The 22503-nt window shown below is 48.6% G+C and overlaps 6 protein-coding genes across 6 annotated transcripts; all 6 read right to left on the bottom strand.

Annotated features, from left to right (window-relative positions):
* Positions 1-2488, bottom strand: LOC101775854 (subtilisin-like protease SBT1.4). The gene has a single exon (XM_004954055.2). The coding sequence runs from the start codon at positions 2427-2429 to the stop codon at positions 87-89; it is 2343 nt and encodes a 780-aa protein (XP_004954112.1). The 5' UTR covers positions 2430-2488; the 3' UTR covers positions 1-86.
* Positions 2489-3460: 972 nt separating this feature from the next.
* LOC101775442 lies at positions 3461-6688 on the bottom strand. The gene is made up of 2 exons (XM_004954054.3): positions 6326-6688; positions 3461-4362 (listed from the first exon to the last, which is right to left on the bottom strand). The coding sequence occupies exons 1-2, from the start codon at positions 6595-6597 to the stop codon at positions 3873-3875; spliced, it is 762 nt and encodes a 253-aa protein (XP_004954111.1). The 5' UTR covers positions 6598-6688; the 3' UTR covers positions 3461-3872.
* A 1296-nt stretch (positions 6689-7984) lies between these two features.
* On the bottom strand, positions 7985-10852 carry LOC101775037 (endoglucanase 8). The gene is made up of 3 exons (XM_004954053.2): positions 10601-10852; positions 9076-9486; positions 7985-8971 (listed from the first exon to the last, which is right to left on the bottom strand). The coding sequence occupies exons 1-3, from the start codon at positions 10829-10831 to the stop codon at positions 8126-8128; spliced, it is 1488 nt and encodes a 495-aa protein (XP_004954110.1). The 5' UTR covers positions 10832-10852; the 3' UTR covers positions 7985-8125.
* A 1430-nt stretch (positions 10853-12282) lies between these two features.
* Positions 12283-13455, bottom strand: LOC105914322. The gene has a single exon (XM_022828883.1). It carries the CDS (start codon positions 13360-13362, stop codon positions 12283-12285), a length of 1080 nt encoding a protein of 359 aa, XP_022684618.1. The 5' UTR covers positions 13363-13455.
* A 438-nt stretch (positions 13456-13893) lies between these two features.
* On the bottom strand, positions 13894-16739 carry LOC101781403 (glutathione S-transferase T3-like). The gene is made up of 2 exons (XM_012845684.2): positions 15845-16739; positions 13894-15335 (listed from the first exon to the last, which is right to left on the bottom strand). The coding sequence occupies exons 1-2, from the start codon at positions 16180-16182 to the stop codon at positions 14261-14263; spliced, it is 1413 nt and encodes a 470-aa protein (XP_012701138.1). The 5' UTR covers positions 16183-16739; the 3' UTR covers positions 13894-14260.
* Positions 16740-16907: 168 nt separating this feature from the next.
* On the bottom strand, positions 16908-20799 carry LOC101774370 (fatty-acid-binding protein 2). Its single transcript, XM_004954052.3, has 11 exons — positions 20454-20799; positions 19164-19719; positions 18847-19057; positions 18605-18680; positions 18400-18502; positions 18130-18198; positions 17979-18015; positions 17810-17884; positions 17679-17730; positions 17549-17593; positions 16908-17328 (listed from the first exon to the last, which is right to left on the bottom strand). The coding sequence occupies exons 2-11, from the start codon at positions 19676-19678 to the stop codon at positions 17231-17233; spliced, it is 1281 nt and encodes a 426-aa protein (XP_004954109.1). The 5' UTR covers positions 19679-19719; positions 20454-20799; the 3' UTR covers positions 16908-17230.
* Between the last annotated feature and the right edge of the window lie 1704 nt (positions 20800-22503).

The raw sequence follows: 22503 nt of genomic DNA, 5'->3' as shown, positions 1-22503 counted from the left end.
AAACGGAAGAATGCTGAAATGAGGCCAGCTTATTATTTCATAAACTGCGACTTACAAAAAAATTAAACAAGACACAGACACACACATCACATCGCCGCTACTTGGCTTACAGGCCATGTGATGGCCAGGGGGCTCGTCACCCTGTGCTTCCCGTCGCTCCACACGATCGACCCGTCCGTGTACTTCTCGGTCACGTTCGCCCCCACCAATGGCATAAAAGTCACCGCATACTCCTGCGTCCGCTGCCGTCGGTTGAACCTCAGAATCCGTGGCTTCACCGTGACACGCACGCCGGCCGGCCTGGTGACGGCGACCCTGTACTTGGCCCTGACGTTGCTCCCGACGTTGCGCACGACGCGGCGCTGCGTGACCTCGTTCTTGGTGGAGTTGACGAACACCACCGAGAAGGCCGGGTAGTTGAGGTCGCCGGCGGTGGCCCTTCTCGTCGAACAGTTCACCGCCGGGTCGCCTTTCGTCGTGAACTTGGCGATCTGCTCGTCGGTGTAACCGATCGCGCAGAGGAAGGACATGTAGTCGTCAGCGCCGGCGTCGTACACGAGGCCCGGGTCGGCGGCGCGGTTGGGGTCTACGTGGCCGGCCCCGCGCACGAACGGCGTGGACGCCTGGCCGGTGGACATATCCCTGATGATGTCGCCGGCGTTATCCACGTTGTACGCGGTGGTCATCAGCGCGGACTTGATCGCGGCGGGGCTCCAGTCCGGGTGCGCCTGCCGGAGCAGCGCGGCGATGCCGCTCACGTGCGGGCACGACATGGAGGTGCCGGAGATGATGTTGAAGTGCACACGCCTCTTGTCGCTGTCGAGCTCCGTGGGTGAGTTCGCGCCGGTCCAGGCTGCAAGGATGTCCACTCCAGGGGCGGTGACGTCCGGTTTGAGGATCACCGGCGCGCGGAAGTTCGGGCCCCGGCTCGAGAAGGACGCCATTCTTGGAGAAGAAGGTTTCCGGCCGACGACCGTGCCTTGGAACACGATCGTCGCGACGGGGGACGCGTTCTTCGTCCTCATGTACTTCTTGATCTTCTCGGCAGCGGCGAACGTGACGGCCGTCGCGGGAAGGATGTGCGGGCTGGTGATGACCTGCTCACCGAACACTTCGTTGCCGACGAGGATTGCCCCGGCTCCTCCGGCAAGTCTCACAACTTCTCCTTTTTCTACCCGACCGTTCACGCCCGGATCGCACACCACGATCTTCCCGGCTACCAAGCTGGCGTTGAGCTTCCCAGCTTCGCAGACTTCCGAGCCCACGTCCCCGCCATACACTAGCGGTATCTTGGCTTCACTGAGCGGCGCTCCAGCATAGAGTGAAAAGCCGGTGAAGGTCTCGCCGTTGCCGAGGACGACGGTCGCCGGGAACCGGCGGTTGATGGTTGACGCACCGACCGTGATAAACCATGGCGCGATGTTTTTGGCGGTGTACTCGCCGGGGCCCGAGTTCCCCGCGGAGGCAGAGACAACGATGCCCTTGCGGACGGCGTTGAACGCGCCTATGGCTATCTGATCTTCATGAAAGTTTGGCGGCTCACCCACGGCACCGAGGGAGAGGGAGATGACGTCGACCCCGTCCTTGATGGCCTCGTCAAACGCCTTTAGGATGTCAGAGTCCGCGCATCCATTTGTCCAGCAGACCTTGTAGGCGGCAATGCGCGCGCCCGGGGCCATGCCGACTGCTTTGCCTTTGGCGTAGTTGTAGAAGGCGGCGCCCGCCACTGCCGAGCCGGCGGCGGTGGAGGCGGTGTGCGTCCCGTGACCGTTGCTGTCGAGCGGCGACCTGGGGTCCTCTGTCTCGTCAAGCCGGTTGCCGTATGCAGCCTCGTACCCTTCGTGGAAGAACTTGGCGCCGACGAGCTTGTTGTTGCAGTAGGCCGAGGCGTTGAATGACGGCGTCGAGACGCAGCTGCCGCGGAACCTCCTGGGAGGCGGCGGCATCGACGGGTCAGCGGCGAAGGAGGCGCGGTCCTCGGGGTAGATGCCGGTGTCGAGGACGCCTATCACGACGTCCGTGGCGCCGTTGGACGCCGGGAGCAGCCCCGAAGAGGTCGAGAGGCGGAGGAAGGAGGGCGTCAGCGTGGTGTGCAGCTGCCGGATCCCGTCCGCCGCGACGGCGAGCACGGAAGGCTGGGACGCGAGGTGCGCAGCCTGGCGCTCCGTGAGCCGCGCCGCGAAGCCCGTGGCGGCGTGCGCGTACGAGTAGAGCAGCCTCGGCGCCGGCCGCGAGATGCTCGCCGGGAGGCTGTCACGCAGCAAGGAGGTGTACCCGCGGGCGAGCAAGCGCGGGTGCGACGACCGGGGCGCGTGCTCCCCCGCGACGTGCACGATGTAGGAAGACTGGACCTCCGTCTCGGCGGCCGCCGCCGCGGCGACAGTGGCGGCGGCGAGCAGGGCGCACAGCACCCCGACTAGCCTCGCCATCGCTGTACGGAGTGTGTGACTGTGACTGTGAGAGATGGATGTGCTGTGATGAAGTCATGAGACGGGGGCGCCAATAAGTAGACGGAGCAGAAGCTTTGGATCAAGTCGCCACCGCAGAATGGGGGCCAGATCCAAATCTGGAAGGCATCTGTTTGCTCGTGGGATTCGTTCTGAATATTCTACGATTAAACCCGGTTATTCAACTGTTGGATCATCGCATGTTCAAGTTGCCAACATGATGCCAAGTTCATCGCAAGTTTAACCAAGGTGTGTCAGGAGCTCACATTTATCAAAGGGTCAAGAGCTTATGAGCTAGTCTTGGAGATCTGCCACTGCCAGCCATTTGATGTACAATTTTGGATGCTTATTTGGACGACCTAGTGTTGGAGCAGCGCTCAGATCAAGGCTCACAAACACATATGTACAAATCATGTGCGAGAAATGGGAGCGAGATCTAAATCTACAAATCTGAAACTCATGGGACTTGTTTTCAATTTGTCATTCGTTCTGATTTGGGAACTTCTCTCACGGGACTCATTATGGGAGTTTTTTGACCCCGGTTGCACGTGGGACCGTTGGTCTGTTCACTGTTATTATCGCAAGCTGCCAATACCTTTAACATCTGTTCTTTTTGGCGAGCTGCTTCCAGGAAACAGTGCGCACAATGCTTAGAAAAGAGAGGAAGGAATCGATGCGCACATGTGCTTAAAATGAGCTTCAATTCGCATAGGTATTGTATTATGTTTGGCAGAATGCAAGTTGCTACTATTGTCAGCCTCCGATGTACGAGTTCAGAAGGTTTGTTAATTGCACTCTCTCTTAACCGATTGATTTGAAATGAATTTATGTGCTATTGAAGGTACATGAAACGTCCATAAGAAAATTCATAGTATTAGGAACAGAAAAAACCATCAATCCGGTTCTTCTCAGTCGTGTTGATTCCATTTACGCATTACACCGGCAACAAAAGAAAACCGCCAGTTCAACAGCACATACAGGCAAATACTTCAGAAGGACGAGCAACACGAAGGTTGTGACAGGATCACTGGATCGGTGCCGGTAATGTGACTGAATTAGTAGACAACAACAGATTCCAGAATTTACAAGTCAACCAGTAACCAATGCATACAGCCCACTGATTAGTCCGGCCATAAGTTTGCCAAGTTCATCTGTATGTTTCGCATTACACCAGGTATAAGGAGAATCCCATCCCCATGAACACGACTACACGGGTCCATTCGATCTCGCAAAAGCATGGAGAGCCTTAGTATGCAGGCATCTGCCACTGGATTCCGCTGTCTAAAATGGACACCAGTGGTTGGACTGACGACAAGGTTCAGGATTCACCAAGTCTTCATGTGCTTGTCCCTGGGAGTAACCAAGATTCAACTTTTGCTAATGCTTCATGCACTTGTCCTGAGCATAACCAAGATTCAGGTTTTCCTAATTCTTCATGCGCTTGTCCCTGGGGGTAACCGTGGCGGTTGAGTCTGTCACATCCTGCAGATCAAGCATCGACTGTGATCTCATATGAGCTGAGAACAACTGGGGTGGACGAGGTGCAGGTGGAGAAGCAAAGACATCCATGGCATTGCTGGGCCTTCTGTGCGGGCGACGGGAAGATGGCTTCTGAGAGCGGTAATGTTCATCATCACTGCCACTGTTGCTTCCTGAGCTGCTTGCGGCAGCAGGCGATATTGTCAACCTCCTACAATTTGTGGGGCTATCGACAGCATCATCTTCAGGGAACACCTCTTTGTTCTGTGGTTTGCCCCACTTGAAACTGAATGGAAGAAGACCTTTGCGCTTCCTAGGGGATGGTGTTTCTGGCTTTGGAAGGTCTTTCAGAGGGGGAGACAGAATTACAGCATCTTGAAGCTTAGCAAAAGATCCCTTTCCTGACTTGCCATTGTAGAACTTGCATACCCCTTTCCTGCCATATGCAAGAAGAAAATTGCTCAGCAAAATGGAAGGCTGATAAGATGTCAAAAGGTAATTTATCATAATAACCCATGTAAATGCCAATAAAGAACATGCAATGACAAAACAGAGGCGAGCAGTCTCCAAGCTGCTCACAGTGAACAAACAGACAAAGTTAAGTTGCCAAATCCAAAACAAAGACAATAAAACTCAATATTTTAGTGCTGCAGGTAACAAATACTATATAGCAGCTATAAGCTAGCCAACAAATCCATGTGAAAGAAGAACGTGCTGTCTGCTCGATCTTGTGCTTGTGTTGATCACTTGTTGTCTGCATCGAACAGTGTTGGGAGTCCACCACATGACCAAATCTCTGCTTCCATCATATGAATGTAATACACTGTTTCTGCTAACCATAAGTGTCAACAGCCAACCAGTAGCATTAAGCTACTAAGGAGTGCTATGATCATTGGCCAAGGAACTGAACCTATGATTTTACATGATCAATCACATTGTGTTCAAGACTTAGTGGTATAATAAACAATTAAATAAGTTCGACAACATGCTCAAACAGATGATTGCATTCAGGTGATTCGGCACACGAACAGTGAAACAATTCATTACATAAGACAGTTTAAGGAAACAGCAAAGGATTCCTGTCCAAGAGTATATGCATCAACCAATCAGAGCTATTCCAATCCTATGTAACCACCAGTCAGTAAGGTCATGGAAACACAAACAAACAAGTAATATCCGGACTGCCAGTACTATTGATCTATTTGCCTAGTGCTGTGAATAACTTGTAAAATGGCTGGAGTGTTACTTCTGCTGCAGTTGCATTCATTTGTAATGTATAGCAGCTGTGTTTTACTGGCTAACAGAAAAAAATTCATCATTAATCCAAGCATATGTTTTGAAGACAAAAAAGGTTTTAGTAGTATCACAAGAACACAATCCTGCCATGTAGCATATTATTTGGACTGAACAACTAGTAGGATAGAACCATGTTTACACACTACACAGAACAACTAGTAGAAATGAACCCAGCAATAGGCTGGTAGTCAGCAAACTGTAGTACCATTTGGCAAAAGTTAAACGATAGTATTCATATGAGATTGCAACATAGCCATAACCCATAAGGAATAAGTGGACATATAATCTTTCCCTGTTAAATAGAAAGAAACAAAACCTTTTGAAGATTAAGCTGGTGGAAATTAGGCTTTAATCGGAGAAGTACTAGAGTAATTACTGCTGTTCTAACTGAAACCTACTTAACTCTCCTTGGAAAGCCTAAGAGAAACTTTATTCCAATCCCAATTTGTCTCAACTTATTTCCATGGTGTATCCACATTTATCTTCACAATTCATAAACCACTTTACAAGCAACACGAGAGATTCACATACTAGACATTAGCATCAATCAGGACGCTATATACCTGTTAAAATCAAGCAGTTCATGGACCAAAATTTATAAGATCAAAGAATCCGCAATGTGAAGTGATGTTTGCATAGAATCCTATTGTACAAAAGCCTAATGTCCCCAACCACAGTGAATATAAGGCACCACAGAGAATTGCAAAGAACCCTAAATCGCAACAATCTGGCCATCTGATCACTCAGACCTGCTAAGAAAAGAGAAGAAGCCCCTCCAATTTCCAACAGGAGAGACAATCACAGGACCAAGAACCGAACTAGTCCGCTCGAATTCTCCAAGACCTCCCTACTTCACCAGAGAACCAAGATTCCGAGTATGTAACGCACATTCCCTAATTAGTACTGACGAATAACCAATCTCTTCAACCGCGTTAGTCCAGCGAACGCAAAGAAATCTCCAAAAATTTCCCGGGAGAAACGAGCGCACCGGGATCAAGAACAGCCGCTTGCAGCCACATTGCCCCGAATCCCCCAAAAGAATCGCGTAGAGAAGCCCACGAGACCGATCAAGATCCGTTCCCCGTGGCGAAATGGGCGCTCACCTGAAGGGCAGGGCCTCCTGGAGCGCGTCCATGGTGTCGAAGGGCGAGCCCTTGTAGGAGCTCTGGACCTCGCCGTCGCCGCCCTCGACCTCCTCGCCGTCCCACTCCCACTGCGCCGCCGCCGCGGGGCTGTCGCTGTTCCGCCCCACCGAGGACGAGCCGCCGCCGCGCCCCGCCGACGCCGGCGGCGAGGCCGCGTAGCCGCAGCGGGCGACGCGGCCGAACCGAGGGCCGCCGCCCAGCGCCCGCCCGCTCTCCAGCGCGATCGACATGGCCCGCGCTCCCTTCGCGGCCGCGCCTCACATGCAACGGGAGCAGCAGCAGCCGCCGCCTCCTCTCCTCTTGTTTCTTTCGCTCTCGCTCGCTCGCCTTCACTCGCTCGCCTTTAAAGGGGTGTTTGGATACGAGGTGTTAAATTTTAACAGTGTCACATCGGATGTTCGGATGCTAATTAGGAGAACTAAACATGAGCTAATTATAAAACTAATTGCAGAACCCTGTGTTAATTCGCGAGATAAATCTATTAAGCCTAATTAATCCATCATTAGCAAATGGTTACTGTAGCACCACATTGTCAAATCATGGACTAATTAGGCTTAATAGATTCGTCTCGCGAATTATACTCCATCTGTGCAATTAGTTTTATAATTAGCCTATATTTAATACTCCTAATTAGCATCCAAATATCCGATGTGACGGGTGTTAAACTTTAATAGGTGGTTGCCAAACAGGCAGGGGAGGCGAGCGGCTAGCGTCGCGAGTAGGACTAGTTTTTTAAGGAGAGGCACGGGGGGCTGGGTTCGCGTGGTATTTATCTAGCAAAAGAGGGCGGCTTTTCACGATCTTTTTTCCTTTTCGCCTTTTTCTTTTTTGCATTTTCCTTTTTTTTCTCCTTGGAATTGCCAATGCCTACAGTGCGAACAAAAAGCTAGATGAAGCAACAGTAACATACTCCTGTAGTCCTGAGTGAGTACTACCACTTAGCAGTAGCGGCTTCTAGTTTATTTGGAGGTTAAAAAAGAATAACAAAATATTATTAAGACCATTCATTAGTTTTCCTCTCTCCATTGTGCTAACTATGATGACAAAACATATAATTGATCATAGAGATATAGGAGGAGCTTGCATGATGCCCTTTCTGTTTTAACGAAGGAATAGTCTCCATTCGGGTCTTTTTGCACGATAAAAATCATCCGCTGTGCCAAACTAATTAACTAATAAAGTTTGCGTTATTTCAGTGATGAAAAGCTGTTTGCGAAGCTGCTGCGTGCTAGGTACAACGAGACACGGCACGGGCGAGCAACCGTACGTGTACGCGCCTGTTCCCACATCATGCGGACGGGAAAAGGAGGCCGTGGTCCACCGCTGCACGCACGTCCCCGGACCAACGCACCACACGGCCGGCTCCGGCGCAGGCAGTACGTACGCCAGCCTAACAGCCAACCGAGACCTACCCCAACAAACTCGCGCGAGCCTTTGCGCCGGGAGCATTATTGTCCGTGCCGTGCTCCATGACCATGACCAAATCCACCAATGCTCCCCAAAGCATCACGTGCGCACGACACGCAATGGTATAGTCGCTGTCCCGATCGATCCGTGTTTGCCAAGCAAAAAAAAAAAAGTCGATGGAAATCGAATCTATTTTCGTAGAGACAAACATTTTGGGTTTCGTTTCAATCTTCATTCAGCACGTACGTACAGGGAGGAGATGATAGTACAGGGCAACGGCGCGAAACGGAGCGATCAATCAATCAACGGGGCGGCGCTTCGATGAGCAGCCGGGGATGACGATGAGGATCATCAGTGCGTGGCGACGAGTTGCGCGCCGCGGGCGGCGAGCGCGGCGAGCGGGCCGATGGCGAGTGAGTTGATGTAGGTGCATGGCTCGGTGTAGGAGGAGTTTGCGCGCTTGTCGACGAACCTGTCGTCCTTGTCGGGCCCTCCCATGATGGCGCCGGTGAGCTCGTTGGGGTTGGGGCGGTCGGGCGCGAACCACTCGCCGAAGCTGAGCCCGCAGTTGACGTCGTACCCGGGCGGCAACACGGGGGTGGAGGCCCCCCGGTGGTGCGGCTGCGTCGGCGAGTTGGCCCCGAACCCCACCACGTAGGAGCTCCCCCTCGGGTTCGCCCCCAGCAGGTAGTCCATCTGCTGCCGCGCGAACTCCCGCAGCCGCTCCGGCTTCACGGCCTGGTTCCCGCACATGACGCTCTGCCCCGTGCGCAGCAGCAGGTCGCTGTAGACGATGAAGAGGAAGGACGTGCCGGTCACGTACTGCGTGTTGGCGCCGTCCCGGAGGTGGATCATGCCGCCGGGGGTGATGAACACCTGGTGGAACGCCGTGTCGGGGAGGACGGCGCACACGAAGTTGTCGGCCTGGGTCTTGAAGTTCTGCGCGCCGCCGCCGGAGGTCATGTTGAACTCGGAGAGCAGGACCTGCGCGCCGGGGAACTTGAGGTCCCAGCTGAACTCGGCCACGCTCGACGAGATGGCCTCGTGGGTGATGAAGTCCGCGTACACCTGACGCTTCGTCGCGAGGTACAGCCACGTCGCGGCCCACAGCAGCTCGTCGTTGTAGCCGGAGTAGGAGCAGTAGAAGGGGCACTCGCCGTCGTAGCTGCCCTGGTGGCTCTTGGCGAACAGGAACAGCTGTTCGTTGATGGATCGGATATATTGGAGCGAAAATTATTAGCACTCAAATAATGTTACAGAGATCGATTCTTGATATGGGATAAAATGTACTCAAATGTTACCAGCTTGGCCTTGTTGAGGAGCGCGCGCGAGTACTTCTTGTCGTGGCGGAACACCATGGAGGAGGCGGCGAAGGCGGCGGCGGTCTCGGCGGCGATCTCCGTCCCGGGCGTCTTCTCGTCGATCTCGTACAGCGTCCGCGGCGCCTTCATGTTCTCCGGCCGCACCCAGCACTGGTGGTCCAGGTTCGGGTCGCCGACCTGCACCCAAAGCTTCTTCTTCCTCGAGGCGCACTTGAGCAGGTAGTCGGTGCCCCACCTGATGGCCTCGTGCACGTGGTCCAGCTCCTTGGCAGACTGCAGCTCGGGCTTGAACGCCAGCGCCGTCCACGCCAGCGTCGTCACCGTGAACGCCAGCGGGAGCCCGTACTTGACGTTGTCGCCGGCGTCGTAGTATCCACCGGTCAGATCCACCTGCTCGATCGCCCACACGTTATCATCAGTGCTATGGCAGGATATCAATGTACATGGACGGACCTATCATCCCTACTTTTGATGATCACAAAAAAAAAATCCTAGTTTCCTTCCCGTTTCTTTTCTTTCCTATATCCGCTGGGGACTGACGATCATTTCAATCACATTATTGTTTCAGTTTCGTATCCGCAATCACGACGGGTTCTTGATCTTTTCTTTTCTTTTTTTGACGCCGACGGGTCCTTGATCTTCCCTGGGCCGGCTCTGACCCTAGGTCAGCAGGGGCGACCGCCAAGGGCCCATACCAGAGGAGAGCCCAACATCCTATACGTAACCTCTAGCTATACACACGGTATGCATGTATTTGAGGCGACGAGCCCCAACAAACGTGCTAGTGCTAGCTGCCAGAGTACGCAGAACAGAAACACATCGGTAGAACACTCGTTCGTATGAATTGCATCCATCTTTGTCGCTGCAAAATCGAAGCGACGCGGTCTCGCGCCTGCCTTCCCGCATCTAATCTGATCCTTGTCTATGAAATCAAAAGGAGATTAGCACATCTACAATCGTCTGTCCTCACCCCTCGTACGAGTTCTCATGCTACTCTGCTCTAATCGGTGAGTGAATTTTTTATTAGCAACTTACTGTTTCTTAGATTTCCAGGATTTCGAACTTCTAATTCAAATGTTTATTTTTCTTCACAATTTACTCCCTCCGATTCTAAAATACAAGGCATCCAGGGTTCAAAATTTATCCCAATTATAAGGTGTGCTAGGAGTTTTTGGCAAGTACTCAATCAACTCAATTAAAAACTTGCTAAATATTTCTCTTGTGAACTGGAAAACTTGCATTGTATTACCTATATGGACATCTGGCCACCTCCTTAATATGTTCTTAAAATCCCACGATGCCTTATATTTCAAGATGGAGGGAGTACTAATATGTTATTTTTTATTTTAGAAATGAAAAAATATTTAGGTTAAAGGGCTATAGTTCCAGTTTGCTCAAGGCCCATGAAATCTTAGAGCCGGCCCTGGATCTTCCTAGTGTAGTAACGCACACAAACGAAATGGAGGAAGGAAGGAGAGATGAGAACAACGGCGACGCTCCGTACATTGGCGAGCTTGCCGTCTTCGAGGCCGGAGTCGCCGCGCCACTTGACGCGGTTGTTGGGCGGCAGCTTCCCGGAGCGCTGCGCCTCGAGGAAGATGATGGTCTTGGTGAGGGCGTCCTTGTAGTCGAACCCGCCGGCCAGCGCCGGCTGCAGGGCGTCGCCGGCGAGCACCAGCGCCGCGAGGGCCAGGGCGACGTGGGCGCGCATGGTGCCGTGCTTCAGTGCGCGCATGGCGAGCGAACGAGGCGACAGGGTAACCTCCGTGGGGATATGGGAGCGTGGGCTGGGAGGCGAGGGAAAAGGAAGGGACGCGCTTGGATTCAGGAGGCAGGGAGGCGCGGTTGCAAAGTGTTCGGCCCAGAATGTTTCTGTCTCCTCCTGAGGTCAGCCTGTCATGGACGTGGGTCTTGCAACTGGCGAGGCCCTGTCTCCTGTGGCAGAAACCAGCTGCGATGGTTGCGCCTGAATCCTGATGCGCTTCAGGCAGGCGTGCGTGGGTGTCTAGATGGCCGTTGTTCTTCAATTTTAGGCTAGTCCCAGTACAAGATTTCATTGCACTGTTTATAAGGATGCCACATCATCTCATGAGGTGTATTCTCATGAATGAAACAGGGAGTCCCAGTACATAGTTTCATTTCACGATTTCATAGGATGCCTATGACATTTAATTGTGAGGTATGTGATTGGATATGGTTAGATGAAATGAAACTCTATAGTCCCCAATGCAAGTTTCAATAGGTTTCATAGTCTTGGAAACAGTGTATACACAGTTTCATCACGATGAAACTCCTTCCCTTTCTCACTTCATAATTACCATGCCATGTCATCACATATGCTGATGTGTCACCGTATTTAATGTGCATGAAACCTCTATGAAACTCCCACTGGGATTAGCCTTATGCAGTATTAGGTTCGGTGGAAGTTTTATAGAGGTTTCATGCATATTAAATACAATGATACATCAGCATATGTGATGACATGGTAACGTAATTATGAAATTGTGTATGCACTGTTTCCAAGACTAAAACTGGCATTAGGGGCTAGAGAGTTTCATTTCATTTGACTATATCCAATAACATGCCTTGCAATTAAATGGTATGCGCAGCCTATAAAATCGTGAAATGAAACTTTGCATTGGGAGAATCGGTTTCATTCATCAACTCAAACCTTTTTTGATGACACGTCACTCTTGAAAATTGTGAGATGAAACTACCTACTGGGAATAGACCTTAGAACCTTTCTTTGCATGCTATCAAGTTGCCAAAATGAGATGAACGTTTCTTCAATGTTTGCCAGCAGAATCACCTTTCGTTCCAAATATCATATGAAAATGTGACTGAAATGCACAGATATTAGGGCATGTACAACGGTGAGACAGCCTCCTGTCTGTATGTTATTAAGATCAACAATACAGACGGGTAAATAGACACTACGTACAATCCACAGACAGAGGTTGTCTGTTTAGTTGTCTGCAAGTGTTTTAATGCTCGGATTTAGCCATGATCAATCGTGCATATCATTTTAGTAGACCATTGTGATGTTTGATAAGAAACAAACAAATGTAACATGAACATGATTACAATATTTTTTATAACCATAAATGCAAATGATATTTATATATAATGGCATATAGCATGTTCTCATAAAACAAATATAATATAATATGATTGCAACATTTTTTTCTAATTTCCTCTATTTCCATAGCGCTGCCATATGTGCTCGACTAGATCTTTCTTGAGTTGCCTATGCGTGGGCCGAGCTTGGATAGCGGAATTCCTCCGAAGTACCTCTGTAAAGCATGGATTAGGGTCGTTGCTAGTGCGAACTTCAGGCGGGAGCACTATCGTCGCACTCGCATTCTCATTGACATCCAAAGGAACTCTAACCAATTCCTTCTCATCTTCCACAATCATATTGTGAAGGATAACACAAGCTTGCATTATGTTGATAACGTCCATCTGCTTCCATAGCCTTGCCGGTCGACGAACAATATCAAAGCGGGACTGCAAAACGCCAAATGCGCACTCGACATCCTTTCTTGCTCCTTCTTGCATCTTTGCATATAGTTTGTCTTTATCCGTCTGAGGAGACGATATTGTCTTCACGATCACCGCCCATTCTGGATATATTCTATCACCGAGGTAGTAGCCCATTTCATACTGATTTCCATTTACAATGTAATGTACCTTAGGAGCTTCACCTTTTATGACATCGATGAACAGTGGTGATTTGTTTAGAACATTGAGATCGTTCTGAGATCCGGCGGTACCAAAGAAGGCATGCCATATACGGAGATCATGAGAGGCCACTGCTTCGAGGATCATAGTTGGAACACCCTTATCACCACGTGTGAACATACCAGCCCATCCTTTTGGACAATTCTTCCATGCCCAGTGCATACAATCAATGCTTCCCAACATTCCAGGAAAACCTCGAGCCTCATTGACTTGTAAAATTTTTTCTAGTTCATCGGTAGTAGGAGGGCGCAAGTATTCATTACCAAAACATTCAATAATTCCAATAGCAAATTTTCCCAAAATATCCAATGAAGTGCTTGCAGCAATCTTGAGCACCTCATCAAGTGCATCTGCCGGTGTACCGTATGCTAGCATCCGAATAGCCGATGTACACTTTTGAAGTGATGACAGCCCTTCTCTACCAGTTGCATCCGGCCTTTGTGTAAAATAAGGAAACCTCTCACTTAAAGTATGTACGATGCGAAGAAACAAGGGTTTATTCATGCGAAATCTCCTACGGAACATTTCATCGGTGTATATAGGATTTGCGGAAAAATAATTAGCGACGAGATCATCATGACCTTTCTCACGACTCCTTGGTATGTACCTCCTTGGTCCAATCTGTCGTCGACGGTGGCGAGTTTCAGATGATTCTTCAACAGTACCGGCCATCAATTGATCTCCAATCTTGCATATAAATTCTTCCAAGATTTCATCCTCTGCTAGCAAATCTTCTACAGTGAACACCTCTGTAGGATCAAAATCCTCGGCTTCCTCAAGATAATTTTGATCATCTGGTGGCGAAGGAGAGTCCATAGGAAAGAGTATACTATGCCGGATGAAAATGGAATGGAAAAAGTCTCTACCACTCGCAAACATTTTATACACCAATCAGGAAAGCAAAGAGGCACAGACTCAACAGTCACACGCACAAACTGAACAGTCACACGCATAGCTGAACAAGCACACACACATATGAACTGGTGCACGCACAAACTGAACAGGCACATGCTGAAACTGACATGCACAACTGAACATGAAAACGGCCATCTGTTCACACTAGACAAACACAAATTGATGCTTCCAGATTACATATGGTTGACGAAAAACTGAACAGTCCAGATAGCAATTAACTTACAAGTTCATACACTGAAAAACTTACAAGTCCAGATAGCATTTTTCTCATCGAGATAGCACTTTAACTTACAAGTTCATAAACTGAAAAACTGATAGCAATTTAACTCACAAGTTCACACACTAGATAACTGAACAGTCCAGATAGTACTACACTGGAAAAAGCCAATCTTATAGCAAAATTCATCTCAAATGTCTTCATAGTCCCTGCAATCACAAACACACAATCAGATTATAGTTGGTAATAATAAACTGAGTATACAGTACACTGCAGCTATACATACCAAAATTAAGTACTACTAGGAAATAGCCTCTCTCTAAAACACTTCATGGTAGCAATATGTTCAGACTTTTCTTCATCAGACATTGCACTTGTATCTCTAGAGATGAGAGTAGTGTAGGCCTCCATCATCTTGGCCTCTTTCTCAAGTTTCTTTGCCTCTCTGTTCTCCTGAGCAGTAAGGTGAGCCATCCTAGAGCTTTCAAGCTTCTCAGCAGACAATTTCTGTTGAATCTCTAATGCCTTCATGCGATTTGCAGCAACATTTTCTTGTATTTTGCTCAACTTATCAAGTCCATCCACATCAATTGCTGACTCTTTTGATATACCATCTTCACCTAGTTCCTTTGATTTACCTTTTGCAGCAAGAGAAGCCTTTTTTGCTGCTTTCTGCCCTATTGGTCTCTTTGGCATTTCATCTGAACTTTCATCATTTGTATCCTCTCCTTGATCAAGCTGGTGTGCCTTCCTTTTACGTGCCTTCTTCAACTCTTCATTGTATGTCTTCCACTTCGGCTCTCCTCGGCAAGCTTTCCAAACCTTTTTTAGCGTGAAGGGTCCTAGCTTAAGCTTTTTGTTGTCCTCCACATAAAAGGTTTGGGCTGCATCATACCACATATCCTCAGAATAACCACTTGCAAATACTCTTTGAGCCTTCAAGTAAGCACATTCAAAAAGGTCAGTCCACTTATTGATCTTGTGCCATCGATCCTTGCATTGCTTGGCATTTCTTTTCCTATTTAACGGGATACTCTTGTTGTACGAATCAACAACCTCACCCCAATACTGGTTGCCACCCCTATCAGCTCCTTGTGTAGAGTCTGTAGAATTTTCAACCCAAGAGCTCATCAATTTTTCATCCTCATCTATTGTCCATAAGATCCGCTTTTCAGTTCTTACATTTTCTCTATCACTATCAACTCCATCATGCTGGTGATCAGATAAATTTTCCAAATCTATTGGTGAACTTTCAGCATTGTGGTTTGAAACTGTTGTACTCATTGTTGCTCCAACCAAATGAAAGTTATGCGGCTGGTTAGGAAAATAACTCATAAATCCACCAGGTGGGTGTGTCTCTTTGTCCCTTAAGTAAAAAAATAACACACATCAGAAATTAATAGTGCCACCATGTGCAAAATTTGGGGTACCATCAACTTATGCATTCTGAATGCACCTAATCAGGTAGTCCTAATAATTTTAGCACTACCAATATGCATCTCAGTTTCTTATAACAGATCACATTCTGTAATCCTATAGGGAATCACTACAAAGTGTGGTATATAACATATCACTTTTGTTATGTGTTCAGAACCAAATTCAGAGCACAAACTGAGTGGTTCACACCAAACTGAGCACAAACTGAGTGGTTCACACCAAAAAAGAGCTAATTTAACAGCACCTGATAGCAGTTTAACACCACAAATTCAAGATATGAAATTAGCATTTGGAGTAGTCCTATAGTTTAAGCATTGCTGCTGACAAATAGAAAGTAATATACAGAGCAGACATTCAATCAAAGCAAAAGATTCTACTGGAAGAACAAACATTCAGAGCACACATGGGTTAATTTACAGATAGAGCTTAGTGTTTTACCTTGTTGGATCCCAATTCGATGGAGTACCAACTCCAGGTGCTTCCCACCATACTGGACATGGGGAAGGAGGGATTGGGAATCCATTGGAGGAAGGAGAGCCACCAGATGTTGGAAATCCCCGTCCGGTGGAGCCAAATCCGCGACCAGCAGGGAAGAGGGCCGGGTTGGATGAGTTGGGTGCTGCTGCCAAGCTGCTTGCACGCCCCATGAATGCTGCCGCCAAGCCGGTTCCATGGGGAAGCCTGCTCCCCATCGCCGCCGTCGGAGCGGCGGACGTCCTGGTATTCTCCGCCGCCGTAGCCTTCCTCTTCGAAGCTGGTGCCGCCTCCTTTGACATCGGACGGTGGCTGGGCAGCAAAGAACGGCGACAGACAGGCAACGGCAGCGAGGACGGCGGAGACAGTCGACGACGAGGCAGTGCAGCAAAGATCGGTGGAGATGGGCGAGGAAGAATGGTGGAGGCGGAGAAGGATGAAGCCGAGACATATATTGGGGATTTTGGCGGCAATCTTCACCTCTCTCGCGCGCGCGCAGCTGGATCCGCGAGGCGATGAAGCGAGCCGACGCCTCCGTACAACGCGCGGCGAGCCGGCGTCTTGGCCTGGGAGCACGAGCTCGGGCCGTCGCGTGGTGAGGCGACGCTCATCTTCTCTTTCCTCCTTTACTGCTGAGCGGCGGGGGTCTTTTTTGCATTTTGGAGGCTACGGAGACGGGGCTTACAGCCCCGTTGTACGTGCCCTTATAGCGACGATCAAATAGTGGCGTGGCGTGGCGTGATACTACTCCCCAGGATTTGATTTGAATCTCGACAAAGGATACCACGGCTACACAAGTAAAGAGACTCACGTGTTGTACTCGTGCAGTTGACTTGCTGAAATTCGCTTGCAGCTAGCTTGCTGTTCTCAACCTCAGGTCAGAACAGACGTACAGGCACAAGAACCCTATTCACCACCATGTGTATCAAGTATCAACTTTACACGAACACGCCATCTTTACCCCAGCTTTGCTAAATACAGATCGGCACACCAGTGAAAATAAATAAACAAAATAGAACAATCAATCTTGAGAAACCAAGCAGGGCCCTTGATGGGGGTAAAGAAACATTCTCTAGTTGTAACACTTCTAACTGTATCATTGTGCTTGTACGTGATACAGTGGCCAGGAAATGGAAAATGCCAAGCCATATGAAAAGCATGGAGGCATTTCCCTAGAAGGATGCTAGACCTCTGAGTTTGTTGCAATTTTTGCTAGTTTTGTTTACAAGTTGCACGTCTTCCAACTATAAATACAATCGATCCTCTCCTGGCTTCTTTTCTATGTATCTCCTCTCCTTGTATAGATGAATGAAATAATTCCAAGTTCTTCGATTAAGTTGTCCTGTTCTCCTAGCATCTTCTTATGAGTCCAGCCACATTTTGCGCAATGTCTTGTTTGGTCTCCACCGAAACAGGGGGATCACCAATGTACATATCGAAGAAAGCTCCTGTTCGTAAAGGCATAATATAATAAGCACTAATGATTTGGAAATTCTAAATACAGATGCATGGAGAGGCTCCTCTGCAGTCCACTGCGTAGTGACTTTGTCACTGCATGTGGGCCCCTGGCACCGTCGGGCCCACGTGTCAGTGACAAAGTCACCACCCCCCTGATTGCAGAGGATCTCAATCGGCATAAACGCCCAGTAGCTTGACGCTCTGACTTACTGCAGAGATCTTTGCTCTGGACAGTGCCAATTTGTCTGCCATCAACTGCACACAAATGTTCTTAGTCAAAACATTGTAGTGGGGGCAAGAAATTAAATCATACTGAAAGAATAAGCTATATGGTACTAACTTTCAGTTATTAGCTGCCCATCAGATGTTTGCCGGAAGTCGATCTTAGTACCCTGCAGTTATGCTGACTTTTAACACTTAGTGCTCAAAGGTACGGATTTTATGTATACCAGGAGTAACATAAAGACTTACAGCAGGTATACGGATGTCTTCACTAAAATAAGAACCAAATGTCTTCAAACAATGGTAATCGGTATTAGGATTCATCTGTTTCAAGAAAGTATAAATACAATACAAAAAAGTTATATTAAGACTATATGGTAAGCAAATGATAAGCTGACTGCGAATAGATGACAAATACCTTTTGCAACCGGAAGCAAAGAGACTTCTCAAATGCACTGGAAAGCACGTTGACACAAATAATCAACTTCAATCTTGAAAAGATAACATATTTTGAACCAAATATAAAGACAAGGATATGCTAATTTCCACATGAAAATAAGAATGCTTACTCTCGAACTGTGCCAATGCTGAGGCCATTGTAGCTTACTACTAGCCTGACTGTCATATCAATATTTTCCCTGGACAGGATTGAAATTCTACTAGCATCAAAGGCAACAAATGGGATGCGGATGAGGATTAAAAAAAATTAAGGTCATTGCATCTACGAATCACATTTTCTTTCTTTTCTTTTAATGATTCCCACGTTTCCAACTAGATAAAGGCCAGAACCTGAAACATCTTTAATGATGGAACTCATTAAGATACATGTCATTGCACACCTTAGAAGATCTTCATAGAAATCTGGGTGATCCTTCAGCTCAGCATCTGGAATACAAGCATATTTTGGACCCAGCTTCTTGCAAATAGAATCCGGTTGTATGTCTGAAAATATGTCAATAAGTAACCAAAAGGAACAGCCATTAAGAACTACCTACCTGTCACCAGTAAATAAAAACAGCAAACATGGTAAATTAATTCACTCACATAATCCAAAGGCGTAAAGATTCAGATTTTTCACCCTCATTATTCGCATGCTTCTGAAACCTATCCCAACAAGCACCTGTCAGTTTAACTGTCAGATGCATGTATCAAATGGTGCGGTACAACCAAAAAAGCAACAGCATTATGGAGTTTGTGCTGAACAAAGTGACGTTAATATGCTAATATGGAAATTTGATTGATCCAAGAAACAAAATTTTACAGAGTGATCGAGTTGGAAGAATGACCTCTGTACTCAGATTGGAATTATCCTCAAGGATAGTAGGGAACTTGATCCCGGTTTTTGGTTCCGTTGCATCTTCTGGCAGGATTAATCTTGGCACAGCAACACAAGCACAACCTGAACGGTTTTCCTCTGAATAAGGCTGATCAGCAGGTTCTCGGATATGTCCACCATCTTTTCCTAGTGCCAATGACTCAGCAAGCATTTTTGGTGATCTGGTTCATGGATAAAAAAAACGTTAACAGGCCAAACCAAAAGGTACATAAAAAAGAAGGTAAAATTCTTTCATCTCAGAAAAACAGTATGTGACAAAAAACGTACATGTTTTCGAATGGTGGTATTACGGTAGCAGCAGCTAGCATGAGAACATTGCAGGCATGGTGCTCCTCCACTTCAGTCCACAGGCGTCCAAAAGTTGCACTTGCAAGCCTCGCTAAAAGCACCTGTACAGCGTGCTCTTCTCTTAATTGTGAACCAAATTGCAATCCAGGTAAATGCTGCAAGCAAGAGGTCACTTGCTTGATGTGTGACCTGCAAGCTCTTGAACTCGAGCCAGCAGCCGCTGACAGCCTTTGGAGTAGCTTAGGGTTTGATGCTCTAGAAAACCAGAAATAGAAAGCTCCAGCAAACTTGTTGAAACTGCTGAATGCCTCCTGAACTGCTCCGCTTCCAGTCGCACATATATGCCTTGGATGTTGGAAGGAACACTCAACTAAATTTCCAACTTGTGATATCAATCCTAACCCAATATCATGAGATATTGGAGAGCCTACTGGGAACTTGTGGAGGTAGCCTCCATTATTATCAAGCTTGGAGAAAATTGACCAGTCTTTCATAATGGATTGCTTCCTTTAATAGGAGGAAAACTTGTACGAATCTGTCAATTAGATCAGCAGAACTGAATCAAGATACAGAGATAGCAATACATGAACTGCATGCGTGCTTACAGGGAACTATTTTTTGCCTGGACATGCAGAACTATTTCACTGCAGCATTTGCAACTGGACCTTATAACAGCACTAGTTAAATCGTCTAAAAAAAATTAAGATCAGTGCATATGACCGATACTAAAATCATCACCTCAAAATAGCAATTAGAGGTTTTCAACAAACCATTTTTCAAAAGAAAATAGAGCTTGTCAAACTAGTACATCCTGAAATACTCTTGTAAAACAAGCCATGAAAAAAAATTGAGATCAACAGAGATACAATAAAAAGGAAACCACATGATCCCACGACCTCCAAGGTAAACAAACACAAAAGTGATTATATGCTAAGAAATTCTAACTCGATCAAACTTAGAGTTCACAGAAACAAGCCTGATGGAGCACCCAAAATCTCACCCGTCAACAGAAATCTACAAAGCCCCAAACCAAAACAACCCAAAGTAACACCAGAAGGCCACGATCTCTATATTCCCCAACCCACCACAGGCCGCCAATCCTAATGCCGCCCAGCCTCATCCTCACCCTCACCGCGCGGCACCAGCCAAATCCCAGAAGAAATCCCACCTTCCCCCAATACACCCGCAACAGATCCCGCATTCACTGCTTGAACCACGATCCCTCAAACCAAAAAGATGGCGACACAAACAGGGTTCGGGGTGCCGAACCTGGCCTGGCCCTCCCCCCGGATCGCGGCGGCGGCAGATGTGCCCGGACCCTCGCGCGCCGCTCGAGACGAGGCCAAGGGTACCGTGCCTTCCTTCACCGGGCGGCGCGGCGTGGCGTGGCGTAGTGGCGGCTTCCTCGCCGGATTCGGGAGCAAATCCAACTCCGAGGGAATGGGGGAGGTGAAACTAGGCCGGAAGCAAGCGGCTTGGTGGCGGTTTCGTATTAAACTCCGGGCCCTCTGCCTCCGTTGCCGGTTCGGCGCTCTCCGCCCGTGCAATGCAACGCGAGTCACCAGCAACACGTGCGCGCCCCTACCTTCTGCCCGCTCGGGCTCCACTCCGATTTGCGGTGTTTAAGGGGATCGGGACGTAATTAAAAGGCCTGTTTTTTTCATGCCAGTCCCCTTGCAATTTCGAGCGACACAAGTTAGCCGGAAAAGGCTTTGTAAAGACGTCTGTATAAGAAAATAAGGAGAGTGTTAGTGACCTTGATGCAAATAGTCCCAGTTGCCGGGAGAAGGAATCGGGGGAATCACGGGATATGCCGCCGTGGCCGACGACGGTCGACGGGCAGCGAGCGCCCAGCTCGCCTGAAGTGGAGCGGTTTCTGGCCGTCGATTTCACGGATTCCGGGAATCTTCTGGGTGCTTTCGGCACGTCCCCTTCGCCGTCCACGGAGCGCGAGACGACGTTGACGCGCGGCCGGCGCCCGGCGGCCAACCAAACTTTTAACCTGCTCGCTTAACGTTTTACGGCCAAACCCAACACACAGAGACTAATCATCTAGCCAGTGCACACGTCAACCCATGATACCAGCAGAAAAGGTAAAAAACTAGCAAGCATGGCGAACACGTGGGAGGAGATTTGTCTCTGTCTAGGCTTTGCCTTTGCAAAAAAAAAAGGGGATGATTTTCTTTACCAGATCCATGGTGAACCAGAAGCTGCGCGGGGCCACCAGGCCATGACTAAAACAGTCTCCTCATGTGGCCTGATGGGCTTTGCCGATGGGACACCGGCAAAGCGAACAAAATGGCAAATGGCATGGACTTTAGCGCACGTACGTATACTACCCCATTCTCAATTTCCCATCGCACGTTGCACAACAGTGCGTGTGCCGGTCAGGATCAGCCAGCTGCGAACAGCCGAGCTTTTTTTTTTTTTTTGAAACCTGAACAGCCGAGCTCGATCGGCAGAAATAAGTTCATGCGACCGCAGCGTGCAGTGTTCAAGCGCCGCGGCTGCGGGGCTTGATGGCTTTCACGCCCTCGGCGGCCTGGGCGGTGGCTGGTGTGCTCGTACTGGTCAGCATGCCAACTCGTAGTAGCAGAACCGGCCTACTGCTACCCGATGCAACGGAATGGCATTGGGGAACTGGAGCGTGTGGTGTGAGAGGCTGAGAGCGATGTCGGGAGCGTGACGGCTCTGCATTTGCTTGCCGCCCGCATCCACATGGAGTGCTTGCTTACCATCTTGCAGCGCCCCACATGCCAACCAGCAGCTTAGCAAAAAGGCTACGTGCGAGATACGCATATTTGATGAGATATGATCCCCACTAGAGGGCCCAAATAAAAGCTGAGAAAAGATGGAATGGACCGGAGTGGTCTCCTCTCTTGGCCTGTGGACACAAATCAGCGGTTCCGGTTTTGCTGTAATATTTTTTGCTGTGATTTCAGTTTAAACTCCCGAAGCAATCACCCACCCGGCACTGGAGTATTTTTCCTGCAGCAAAGCTCTCGTCTTGTGCCGCAGGTTGCAGCTGCTAAGCTGCGGAGGAAAGAAGAGTGATGTTCTTGTTCTTGTTGAGTCTGGATCATGGCATTTGGCCGTTTACTGGGTCCATTCATTTGACATGCCTGCCCAAATTTGGAGGTGTATCATTTTCCCTTCTCATTCTTAAAACAGGCAAGGGGGTGACGTTCATTGAACCTGGCCCAAAATCCTTAAAAGCGGGAAGGAGAGGAATGGGAGTTTTCTCAGTCTCACAGATGGTGCAAAACGGTCGGTTTCCTTCAGATACGCTGCTGAGTTCCTCCCTCTTGATCCGTGGTGC

The sequence above is a fragment of the Setaria italica genome, chromosome I (assembly GCF_000263155.2).
Source record: "Setaria italica strain Yugu1 chromosome I, Setaria_italica_v2.0, whole genome shotgun sequence".
In the NCBI taxonomy this organism is placed as follows: domain Eukaryota; kingdom Viridiplantae; phylum Streptophyta; class Magnoliopsida; order Poales; family Poaceae; genus Setaria; species Setaria italica.
This window is presented reverse-complemented; position numbering and strand designations above follow the sequence as displayed.